Source organism: Neltuma alba, unplaced genomic scaffold, assembly GCF_004799145.2.
Source record: "Neltuma alba isolate B1F8T4 unplaced genomic scaffold, ASM479914v2 tig00004804_pilon, whole genome shotgun sequence".
NCBI classification, from domain to species: domain Eukaryota; kingdom Viridiplantae; phylum Streptophyta; class Magnoliopsida; order Fabales; family Fabaceae; genus Neltuma; species Neltuma alba.
The window spans coordinates 96627-109663 of record NW_021633866.1 but is presented as its reverse complement, the minus strand read 5'-3'; the positions used below and the strand labels follow the sequence as shown (position 1 = coordinate 109663).

At 35.9% G+C, this 13037-nt stretch overlaps 3 protein-coding genes across 3 annotated transcripts; 1 reads left to right on the top strand and 2 right to left on the bottom strand.

Moving 5' to 3' along the window:
* Nucleotides 1–11: 11 nt before the first annotated feature.
* On the bottom strand, nt 12–587 carry LOC114745783 (uncharacterized; the record flags this gene model as incomplete). The annotated part of the gene is made up of 2 exons (XM_028933952.1): nt 420–587; nt 12–245 (listed from the first exon to the last, which is right to left on the bottom strand). Coding segments are annotated over exons 1-2 (286 nt in total), but the record flags the coding sequence as incomplete, so codon positions are not given.
* Nucleotides 588–1584: 997 nt separating this feature from the next.
* Nucleotides 1585–6512, bottom strand: LOC114745787 (DEAD-box ATP-dependent RNA helicase 20-like). Its single transcript, XM_028933955.1, has 10 exons — nt 6301–6512; nt 5516–5781; nt 4886–5065; nt 4605–4766; nt 4331–4485; nt 3809–3901; nt 3536–3621; nt 3221–3447; nt 2592–2825; nt 1585–1895 (listed from the first exon to the last, which is right to left on the bottom strand). Exons 1-10 carry the CDS (start codon nt 6354–6356, stop codon nt 1846–1848), a joined length of 1509 nt encoding a protein of 502 aa, XP_028789788.1. The 5' UTR covers nt 6357–6512; the 3' UTR covers nt 1585–1845.
* A 2849-nt stretch (nt 6513–9361) lies between these two features.
* On the top strand, nt 9362–12938 carry LOC114745788 (mini-ribonuclease 3-like). Its single transcript, XM_028933956.1, has 7 exons — nt 9362–9683; nt 10290–10420; nt 11279–11368; nt 11611–11663; nt 12049–12151; nt 12580–12684; nt 12892–12938. Exons 1-7 carry the CDS (start codon nt 9392–9394, stop codon nt 12913–12915), a joined length of 798 nt encoding a protein of 265 aa, XP_028789789.1. The 5' UTR covers nt 9362–9391; the 3' UTR covers nt 12916–12938.
* The last annotated feature ends 99 nt before the right edge of the window (nt 12939–13037 follow it).

Here is a 13037-nt window from a genome sequence, read left to right as displayed (position 1 = left end):
TCATGGCAGACTCGAAAACAAATTTTTTGCAGTTGACCATTCGGGCGAAAGAAAATGACCTCCGACGGCAAGATTTACGGCCAAAATCATGGGCAAGACAAATTTGTAACGACGAACAAACGATTCCTTGGGCGGCGGCGGCTGCTGCTGCTGCTGCTGGGTCCCCATCGCAGAGGACGAAGACGACGACATTGGCGAGGAGAACGCCTTCGCTTTTTGTTGCTCTCGAGCTTGCTTCAGTTGCTCTGTATTCAACAACACGAGAAAAACAATGATCAGACACTAAAACCCCCAAAATCAGCAACTTGAAGTCAAAATAAGATAATCGAAAATTGCTTTCACAAATTTGGAGGAAAAAAGAGACAAAGGTGGAGGAGAAAGACAGATTTGCTCGATGAGAAAGACAACGATGATGTGACCTTTTCGAGGCTTGTTGGCGTAGAGCTTTGGACCTTCTCCTTCTTCACTCATTTCGTTAATGTCTACAGCACCTTTCCACCATACACGACTGCTCTGAGCCTCCGAAGTCCCAACTAAGCGTGCTTCGGGTTCCGGAACTGAATTTTCCCTCTCTATCGTCTGTTTTTTTCAATGAATTCCTCTCCGCCCTAACAAATTGATTCTCGGAGTTGACGCCATTTGTTAATTTTTAATTTTCATCGAAATTATTTTTTACGAAACCTTTTTAGTAATTAGATGAAAAATTAGTCAATATGAAACCAATATCAACACAAATACCTCCGGTCTTAATTATAAGATCCAGTTGATTTATTTGAGGAGATTAAGGAAGTAAGTTAAGTTAGTTATTTGTAATAAATAAGTGTTGTCATTCCTAAAATATCCTTGTTAATTAAATATATTGGCTAGAACTATCATTATTAGAAGGATTATCTTAAAAAAAATGCATAAATATGAGAGACAAAATGGATTGGGGTTTTATAATTAGGACCAAATAAAAAGTCAAATAGAATCTTATAATTAGGACGGGAGGTAATATAAGTCAATTATAAACACGAACGCTCACCCGCGTTCCTATTACAGATAGAACTCGTTATAAATACTCTTTATAAATAACTCTTCAATCATTATTTATAAAATATAAAATAAATATATGAAAAAAAAAAATTTACCTCGTTATAAATACTTATTTAAACCAACCCAAATAATCACTTACTCTCCAACTTGCTAATAGCTGGCAGCTACAGAAACATATGCTACGCCCACAAACGTGTTCGTTAAGGGAGTATATATAGTTTTATCATATGATAAAGCTTTAATAATTTTGTTATCGACTATATTAAATTAAACGCAATTTTGACCTTCTGGTTTAAAAAAAAAACGCAATTTTAACCCAAGTTACACGGAAGCCGGAAATAATTTTTTTAAAAAAACCCAAGTTACACATATTACCTGCTTCAAACAAAATATAAAAGATGAGAAATATGTCACGCTAGTTCACTTCAAAGTTTTAGAAGGTTGGTACTCATGGACAAGATTAAAGGTCAGTTTTTTTGGTATCCTTTCATTTTCTGCTAGTCAGACCATCATATCAGAGTCCGAAGAAAGCAAACCATGAAGGGCTCAGGATTCTCAACGATTGTGGTATGAACTATAAACAGATGTTTGGCCGTACAGCGAAGCTTTCCTCCAAATGTTCTATGATTCTTAAAACAAAAACTTCAAAAAATTCTACCACTATTCTAATATTCTTACAAATTGGCATAGAAAAATAAAATACACATGTGCAAGACTCGGATTAAAAAAACAAAAGGAGGTAGAGTCAGTCATGATAACAAGGCATTCATTTGTTACTCCATCAGTCCACTTGCTATCCGCCTCCATCAATCATCTCAGTGGGCGACTGCCATAACTTCTGCCACGGAAACCTCCATAACCTGATTGATTGCGGTAGAGATGTAATGGAGGATATTAGAAACTCAGGTGAACAGAAATGACTAGCATATACTTGCACAACAGAAAGCAATCATGTTCTTAAATGGGTTTAGTTAAACTGAAATTCAGTAGAATTCCCTCCGGATGCTACCATTTTTGGTCAGTGATTGAGACCAAGGTAACATATCAATTTATGCATATGATTATTAAATCCACATATTTTTAAATGAAAAATTCATCAAAAAGAGGAGTTTGCCAGATCAAGTGATTCATGACATTGCCTCCATATATTCCAACGCCGTAATCTGTTCAACGGATTTGAACCTTTCTGTGCTATGAGAATTGCAGATCCTAGACTAGGTGATATGTAGATTTACGTTTAGACCTGGAACTGTACTACCAACGACATGGGCACGTATCTCTATACTCATTTCATCATCCATCTCGGTAATTATGGATGGAAAAAAATGAACTGGTAATATTGAACATTAAAAAGTTATGGGGGAAAGCTCTTTTGTCGGAAGTAGCCACAGTACACGCTACAAATGAGAAATGCATGCAGAACTGTACGCACAAGTCCCATATCTTCCAGCTATAACTTAGACCCATCCGAAGCCAAAGAATGGGGAACAGGAATCAATGCATGAATAGTTACAAGCAAAATGCAAGCTCAATCATAACCGATGCAGCAAACTAACCTGAAGGAGGAGGAGGTGCTCCACGTGCCATTGCTGCCAATTCAGGACTCACTTTCTGTCCAGCTTCCTCAAGTATGGCTATAAGTTCCTTTGCAAATCTAGCATTTGCAGCAGTAAAGAATGTATATGCAGTTCCCTTTGCGCCAGCTCTCCCAGTCCGACCAATGCGATGAACATAGTCCTCTAGAGATCCCGGGAAGTCATAATTTATTACATACATCACGTCCTTCACATCTGTTAAATGTCCACATGCAAACAATAATAAGGATCAGGATGCATAGTTATTGGTGTCAGATTAAAGTGACATTTCAAGTGGCAGTTGCATAAATAACAAGTTGCTTGCGTAAGCAGAAATATACAAGAGCTGAAAAGTAGTGACTATAAGGGTCATAATATGCCAATAAAAGGACACAAGACTGAATCCTTGAAAATGGTTAAGGGGAAGACAAGAAAAAACTAAAATAGCATTTATTTAAAATATAAAATCAGAAAAGCTAGAACAACATCAATTTATTAGATATCGATATTATTACTTCAGCAAAACTACAGATACATGACACAGCTGGAATCAAAGCACCACTTGAAGATTAAGAGAGTTAACAAAATGTTTGAGTAGAACGTCTTTGTACCTAAGCCACGAGCTGCAACATCTGTTGCAGTCATAATAGGACTCTTTCCAGATCTGAACTCTGACAGCACCCAATCTCTTTCTGCCTGACTTTTATCTCCATGTATTGAAAGTGCTGGCCAACCATCCATGCGGAGCTGCCGAGTGATCTGATCACATCCTTTCTTAGTATCCATGAATATCAGTATTCGGCTGCCATCCATGATGTCCTCCAGCAACTTCACCAATCTAGGAAATAAAGAAGTTAACTTCATCACATGGTTCCTTTATATAAGAGGAGATAAAAGAAATAACTATAAGATAGAACATAACCTACTTGTCGTATTTCTGCTTTTCAGAAACAATGTCAACATATTGACGTATTGCATGGTTGGCTTTTAAATCTGGAGAACCTATAATCACCTGCGTAATGGTAATTAAGTCATTAATTTAATTTTCAATATATTTGTTCCTTTTACATAACACAATATCATTTAACAACAAAATTGAATGACTTCTTAGTACAGTAAAATCAAAACATAAGGAGTTCAATATATGGAAAACAGAGACCAAAAAACTGATGAAATCTACAAATGTAAGAATATCTTACTTTATATGGGTTATAAAGGGACTGCCTCGCCAGCTGCTCAACCTCCTTTGGCCAGGTAGCACTCCAGCATAACGTTTGACGGTCTGGACGAATCTGCATAAATCAAAAACACAATCAGATACTCAGGAGACAAACAGATTCCAACCAGAAGAATCAGCAATCAAGCTCATTGATTAACATGGACTATTAGGGGGACCAGGGACATTATATCTGATGATGGACAACTTGTTCTGAATGCTTTCCACTTGTTCTTCTTTAACGACCAAAAAGTACTTACGACAAGCAGGGTACTCTCCCCGCCTCTCCATCTCTCATGAAGTCTAAAGCATCTCCAAAATGAAACTTATCACAGAACAGTAACATGGGAAGAACCAAAAATAGTATGGTGTGCGGATCAAGTATAAAGAAGAGCAACTTGACTACAACAAACAATTCTACAGCAGCATACAAAATACACAGGTCTTGCATTCCTTGAAATTTTAGTTTTCCAAAGTATTAATAGCATATCAGTGCAAACTCAACCTGGGCAACAATCTTCCGTAGCTGAGGCTCAAAGCCCATGTCCAACATCCTATCAGCCTCATCCAATACAAGGTATGTAACTCTTCGTAAGTTTGTATGATTTGACTCAATCATGTCAATCAGCCTTCCCGGAGTAGCAATTACAATTTCAACACCTGATCCAAAAAATGGATAAATACATGCACAATTATGACAATAAAGCATATGACTTCATTATAGCCAGAGAAATCATAAACCCGTGTCTTGGGTCAGCAATACTTACTTCACCACCTACCTTTCTGGAGATCCCGCACCTGAGGTCCCTTAGGTACCCCACCATATATGCAGGTACTCTTAATTCTAGATGATGCACCAAACTTAGTAGCCTCTTGCTGTATTTGGACAGCAAGTTCTCGAGTTGGAGCCAAAACTAACACAATTGGACCGTCTCCAGGTTCTGAACGAGGAGTTATTGAAATATTAGATGATAACACCAAGGTTGATGACAGAGGCATGTTAAGGAATGTTTACACCCTAAAAAGGAAACAGATCATTCCAATTATTTCAATCACCTACCTAGAATAGGCTGGGCATTAATATGTACGATTGCAGGCAATAAATAAGCAAGCGTCTTCCCTGATCCAGTTTCTGCTATTCCTATGAGATCACGCCCCTTCAAAGCCATTGGCCATCCTTGAGATTGAATAGGTGTAGGTTCAACAAAACCAGCTTTTGTAATTTCTTGCAGAACATACTCTGGATTAAACAAGTTGGCAAAATAAGCATGCTGTTATCATCCCATAATGAAACGGAACTTTTTTCCACGGTAAACTATAAGTTAACCAACTTTCCAACAGTCTAGTTCTGTCAGTTATCAAACATAAATTCCATTGCAAAAAATTAACACATCGGATGATGTTGTCAATAATCTACCATCAAAAACAAAGCATGGCTTAAACTACTTAAGGGAAATAAATTGAGAGGGAGGGAGGCAAACCAAGGTATATAATAAATTTTAGGGGATAAAAAGACAGAGAAAATTGAGATATAAAGGTAAAGTGGCACAACTCATAAAGTCTTCCATTCATCCAGCTAAAGAAGAATTGACAAAACTTCGAGTAATAGGGAGAATAAAGTCCTCCACACAACGCTAAATAAGGCAGAACGTTAATGGGGGGAAAAGGAAGGGGGAAAAAAACTTGGTACCCGGGAAACCAGCAAGGTGAAAGCTTTTGACTGGTCTGGGGACATCTCGACCTTCAACAGTTATGTCCCTCTTCTGCCGATAATCATTAACTTCAGCCTCAGTCATAGCCCTCACCTCTGGTGACTCAATGTAGAAATTCTTCTCAAAATGAGGCAGGCCATCCAAATTCAATTTCCTTGGGGATCCACCATCATTGTAATCCCTCCTGCTTGAGGAAGAGTGGACAGAACCACCGTAACCTGTGGGAGCACCCAGCCCCGAATCACTAAGAAAACAAATGGAGCTCCTTAGCAAAACTCTTGGCTCAAACGTAAGGAAATTAAGATTAGCCCACCTAATTAAGTTGAGCCTCACACACATATGACAGTTCTAAACATACATGTAACTAAGATTAACCCATTAAATGATTCATTTCAGATGCCAGTGAGGGTAACATGAACTCTCGAGGGAGTTCTTAATGTTTCACAGGGTACAAACCCTAAAAAGGTAGCTCAACTCAAAAGAGGATCATTCTGAAAATAAAACGGAATCAATTTTCCTTTCGGAAATTATTTGTCAGATATACTAATATACGTAAGAATATTGCTATATGGGCATGTAGAACGAAACAAAATTTAGCCGGAATAGGGAAAATAGCAGGCAGAAATTAAATATTTTCATTGAAACACGAAATCAGTATGCCTGCTTCCGAGATTAATTATATTACCGGACAAGAGGGGGACCAAAACAGGACATGGAAACTACAAATTAAAGAATTAAGCGCGGGGGTAAGCCACTGTTTTACCTTCTCCGGTCACGGTAAGAAGTAGGGTCCCCAGAGCGACTGTCGTAGCGACTCATGTTTCGTTGATAACGAATGCGATTCGCGGCTACTCTGTGCAGAAGAAGTTGCAGGTGCCGGAGCACTGGGAAGGAAGGGCGAACAAAGCGAAACCCCTGCCCCGCTACAGCCTCTCTCTCGCTCCCCTCCCCCTCTCTCTAGCCGGGGGGAAGCTAAACCTACCTTGTCTAACCGAGAAGACGAGTGCACGCTCCAGTGAATGGAAGACACGTATACAAAAATGAGCCTTTCTCGAACATTTGCTGCGTCCAAGTGTTCTCATAGCAAATTCATGTCGTACCTTATATATATAAAGTAATTAATTGAATCTTATAAAATGAATTAATTTGATCTTAATTACTTCCATCCTAATTATAAGAACTAGTTGGTTCTAATTATAAAATTTAGTTGACTAATCTAAAAAAATTAAGGAAAGAAGTTAAGTTAGTTATTTGTACTAAATAGGTATTGTCTTTCTTAAAATATCCTTGCTAATTAAGTACTCCTCCTGTCCTAATTATAAGACCCAATTGACTTATTTGAGGAGATTAAGGAAGTAAGTTAAGTTGGTTATTTATAATAAATAAGTGTTGTTATTCCTAAAATATCCTTACTAATTAAGTATATTGGCTAAAACTATCATTATTAGAAGGATTATCTTGGAAAAAAATGCATAAATATAAGAGAGAAAATGGATTGGGTCTTATAATTAGGACCAAATAAAAAGTCAAATTGGGTCTTATAATAAGGACCAGAGGAGTATATTGGTTAGAATTATCATTATTAGAAGGACTACCTTGAAAAAAAATATAAACATGATAAAATAGATTAAGATCTTATATTTATGATTAAAATAAAAATCAAACAAAATCTTATATTAAGAAACGGTTGTAGTAGTTAACTAGTGTTAATGGGCAATGTTTTAAAAGTCTCAGATAGGAAAAAGAACGTGTGTATCATTTTTTCAGAGTGATGCCATGAAATGAAAGCTAACTTGGTTAATCACAACTCATGCCCTCATCATGAGACATGCAAGCTTGGAACCTTTTGGTGATGGATTCTCCCTCCTAGTTCCCTTGATAATCCACAGAACTCAAGCAGCATATTCTTGAGTCTCTTCATTGCGGACACTTCTCTCAACTCCTTCAAGAATCAAGTTGTTACTATTGGTCAGATTTGTTGTCACCTTCTAATCTTCATTCGTCTTTTCGTCTCTTCATCCCTTTCATTCAAGTTTTGCTGGTTTCAAATTCTATCATTTTCTTTTATTTTATGTGAAATCCACATAAAGTTGAGTTGAAAGGTATATTATTCTTCCGGTCCTTAATATAGAACCTAATTGTTAAGTTAATTTTAATCATAAATATAAGTCCTATTTTTCATATTTATTAATTTTTTCTAAATTACCTCTATGGATACTCCTTCAACCATAATCAAATGAGTGAGAGAGGGAGGATATTAAGAAAGATGATTATAATGTTTAAAAAAAAACATGTCATATTTTTTATAATTAATTAACTTACTTAACTTCCTTAATCTAATCAAATTAGTTAAATAGATCTTATATTAAGGATTGGAGGAGTAACAAATTTCAACAACATTGTTAACATTTTTCACAATATATGATAGCTCAATGCTGACTAGAAGTGATGAATGATAAAGACAAAGCCCAAACTATAGAAAGATTATAAACTGAATTTTAGATGAGTCAAGAATTGAGGAATTGAATTTGTACAAAATTAAAATTTAAGAATTAAGTTTTAAATGAACCAAAATTTAAAGGATTAAAACATTAATTTTTGCCTAAAATATGTCAACTTGGATTAACGTAACTAGCGGGTATTTTTATCCAGGAACAAGTGACTGTGGGGTTGATTTCTAACTCTTAGACCAAGTACTTTCCGAGTGTATATATGTACACTATAAAATTGTCAGTGAGTTACCACCTCCGCTCATTAATATAAGAGTTAACTAATTTGAGGAGATTAAAAAAATTAGTTAAGTTGGTTATTTGTAATAAATAGATATTGTTTTTCTAAAATATCTTTATTAATAAAGTGTATTAGCTAGAACTATCATTATTACAAGGACTATCTTAGAAAAAAATGAATAAATATAAGAAACAAAATGTATTTAAGTCTTATATTTAGGACTAAAATAAAAGTCAAACAATATCTTATATTAAGGAATATAATACGGGTATTTATTAATTATAAATAGTAGAACTTCTTTTTTTAAACTCTATAGAATACTTCACAAGGGAAATTTTATATTGCGTGTTTGGTATGCTAAAACCTTGTGCTCCACCTAATAACCATAATTATGGGAATAGGTTCCTTTTTAGGAATGACATTTCTCAATACCATATACAATCTTAGTGTTAAATTTCATTTTTTTTTTTTACAAAAAAGGTTCAGTGAGTTGAATCTCGGGGACTCATTAAAACCAGGATATGCTCTTAGTATCAAAGAGTACTTACAGAGATATTTATAAATCATTCATCAATAAAATCCTAACATCAGCTTAAAATTAAATTGGTTTAAGGGGTAAAAAACTCGTGGGCCGTCCTCGGTGGATACTACTCCTCCGGTCCTTAATATAGGACCCAATTGGTGAGTTAGTTTTGGTCCTAAATATAAGATCCATTTCTCATATTTATCAATTTTCTCTAAATTACCCCTATAGATACTCTCTCAATCACAATCAAGTGTAGAAGAGGGAGAGGGGTATTAAGAAAGATGATTATAGTGTTTTAGGAAAAACGTGTCGTATTTTTTATAATTAACTAACTTACCCAACTTCTTTAATCTAATCAAATTAGTTAAATGGGTCTTATATTAAGGACCGGATGAGTATTTCAACTTAAATCAGTCCGGTGTTTATCTTTGATATTGGGCTCAAACTTTTGATCCGAAGTCATAGGGCCCATGATGATAAGAAATGAACAAGTCAATTTTTTGACGCTTTTAGGAAAATCAAAACAAAAACTTTATCGTCACTCCTGTCTGCAGAATTATCCTTCTTCGCGCTCGTGGAAACTTGGAGCTCCCTGTAAATGGCGTCCCATTCTACTACCTCACACCTACAGAAGTCCTATCTCTTCAATGCTACCCATAAAATGCAGACACTCTCTGTATCTTCTGTGAGCACGAAAGCTTCATGGGACACAGAACAGAGGCTTCCTTATAATCCCAATGCTCCCAGAAAGCTCAAGAAGAACACTAACGCTCTCAGCCAGACGCCAATTTTAAAAACATCTCCTTCTTCCAGTTCATCTTCTCCAACAGCATGGACGGAGAAGTACGTTTCTGACCTTCTGAAGCGCAACAGTCCTGATACCAGTGGAGGTATTTCGTGAAAGTGATTTGTTGTTGATTTGGTTATCTTGGTTAATTCCGTACTATTTATTCTTTGTCCTCTATCCGAAGATTGAAGAACCGGCGAGATATCAGAAGGGAATTTAAATTTATGTGATTTATTTCTCCTATGTAATGTAAAATGACAAAATAAGGACAAGACGAATGAGGCCTATACTCAGTTGTTATTATAGAATTTCGACTTATAGGCTAACTATTTTAATTGGCTATGGAATTGATGTTTGTTTTATCTTGGCTTGGAATTTTTTCTGCAAAAATGGAAGTGCCTCACTTACAAAGTTATGTTGTTAAATTGCTTGAATGATGTAAATTGTGCCGGATTAGAACATGCATGCCTTTTTTACTGCAGGTTCTTTTAAAGTCCCGCGTGCTTAAAGATTAAGACTTTATTTTAAGAATCAGTACATTCTTCTATCATAATAGGTTTTTATCTTTAATACTTTTTATCTACTATTTAGCTATAATTTTTCATCATTGCTGTTTCATTTTGTATCTTTTTGTGATTTTTCATCTAAAAGACGCTGAAGCATTCAGTGAGTGCTTGCTTGATAATTATTATTATTATTTTTTTAACAGGGAATACAGCAGAGCCAGACGAAACCTACTTGGGATATGAGAGATGGTTGCCGAGTCCTCCTAAAGTGGTGAAGCCAAGATCTGTATTCAATGCAGCATCTCTAGCATATATTGGCGATTGCATATATGAGGTTTGTTCTGATTTCTGCTTTAGTGGCGCTAAATACTATCCATGAATAAACATATTAGCAGTGTGTTTGTCTCTAATTTGGAGATGTGTGTGCACACAAAAAAGAATGAAAGTAAATAAACATAAGCACACATGATTGAGTGAGCTGTGTAATGATGCCGAATTTATGAGGCAATGAGTAGTTTCAGCAGCTCCTTGGTGTACTTGGTTGGAGCGGGATGCTTGCATATTCAAGGGCATCTCTTTGCCCCTACCCTGTATTCTCGTTATGGGATGAGAATATGCTTATGGCTTTTGACAAGTGCTCTAATCATTATTGTTTTATGGGCATTTTTATTTCCAACATGAGCAGAGGTTAGAATAGTTTCAAATTTTAGCCTTTGGTCCAGCTTTCTCAGTTTTGACTGTTTTAGAGGATTTCCTGTGATTCTTTCAGTTTTACTTCCTTTTCTTTCTGCCTTTGAGGTTCCCTATTCTCTCTCACATGATATAAATGAAGTAATCCTTTAACGGAGAGTGCAGTGTGATAATCTGCTGATACGCAAGTACTTTGTAAAGAGTAAATGTGTTAATTACTGAGGCATTGTAATCCCCTATAAAGATCTTTAGGAGCAATATTACATGAATTCTATGAGTGTTTAAGTGAAGATAACACGGCATGCTTCCCCTTGGAATGCACAAGAGCTTTTAAAGGCGCATAGGTCCATTCTTCTCCTCACACCTACAATGGCTTCTTGATGACTGTTTCAATTGAACAAGCTTGTTTAGTTTATGTTGGAATTGCTACAATTCAAACAACTGTCATGAACTTTATAATCCTAAATAAATATCTAATCCTCATTGTTTGTGCAACATGTAGCTTTATGCTCGCAGGCACTTTTTATTTCCTCCCCTAAGCATTGAAGAATACAACGATCGTGTGATGGCACTTGTGCGTTGTGAGGCTCAAGTATGATACCTGTCAAAATACAGAGTTTAATTTTCTTTTCTACTCATTTTATTGATTGAGAATATTTGAACGTGGAAATGAGACAACAGAGCGCTGATTGATTGAAGCAAAACTTTATGAAATTTGGCTTTAGTGGGCTGATGATGTTCTACTGGTTTCTTGTGATTGATCACTACTGGTTATTAAGAACACGCATTTCTGATATGACATATGACAAGTAGTTCCCATTTGCTGCAATTCAGGATGCATTGCTCCAGAAACTTCTCCACAGCAACTTCTTATCAGAACAAGAGAGGTTAGATGTTATTCTGAGCATTTTATCTCTCTCTCTCACCATTTTTCTGCTTTTATAAATTCTACTTACGATGTTTCCTCTTGTGATTCTTGAAATACAATATGCCTTTAGGTCTCTACGATATTTATCACTTGGTTATGTATTTTAAAAAGGTTTCCTTCTCTATAAATTTGGTATTACATTCTGCACTTTTATTCTGTCTTGTTCCTCAATTTTAAGCTTCCATTCATTGTCCTACCTTTCTTTTTTCTTGTTTTGGTCAACATTATTCTACCTTTCAACCATGTGCGTTATGTTTGCGTAAGGTCCTCTGATTCTCTTGGTAGAACTTAATTTGCAGAAGTTTGTATATTTGGCTTAAAGCTTTTAGCCATCTCTATTGCAGGGATGTGCTTCGATGGGGAAAGAACATTAATTCAAGCAAAACACGGACGAAAAAGCGTGCTGGTGCGGCTGTGTATAACAGAGCATCTTCACTGGAAACATTGGTTAGTCTTCAAATTTTGACTTCTTGAGAATACATCTGTTCTACTTTGTATAGTTCTTCCTTCTAGTTTGTTAACCAAAATAACATTGGCTATAGCACATGATATTCATATTAGCCCGTTGGTTTGTGTTAAATGTAAAACCTAATTAATAGTTCATAGGCATACACATCCCACTCCATTTTTCTCTTTTGAAAGCTTACAGGATAATGTAGTTGTGCTTTATTGTTGCAAGGAGCATGTTTAAGGGCTATTTGTCGCATATGTTTTGAAGTTTCAGTTGGTTTTTGTGTTTATAATGTCTATCTTCAAATATTGTTCATTTGTGATTGAGTCAGATAACTGTTAGGAAGATCTGAAAAAAAAGTGCTGTATTCAAAATTTTAAACCTGTTTTTAGCCTTATCTTAACTCATAAATTCATTGAACTAGGTTGGTTATCTTTATTTGACTAATGTGAATCGCTTGGAGAAGCTAATGGCGGAGTTGGGATTTTCAGTTGACTCTTCAGCAAGTTTTAATGTCGAAGAAGCAATAGTAAGTTTAATTATTATCTCACTTGCTTATCTTTGCTCTTTTTGGGGTGAAGTTTTTGTTTTCCCAAACGAATTCAAATCCAGGATGGACCGCATTCCAACTCTTACCCACTATAATTATTTGTGTCGTCTCCCCACTCTCAGCGCTCATTTTGATGTTACATGGTTTGTTCACTCAATGATTGTCGTTTTCCCCTTCCAATTTTAGTCAGGACGGCTGAATAACGGATAAAGACAGTCTTCAACCAATCTTCCAGGAGAGCAGAAATATACGAAAGGAATGTAGTAAATCAGCCTGCACATGATCTCAGTTTTGATCAATTGAATTCCCCATTCACTCATGTAGAATGATAG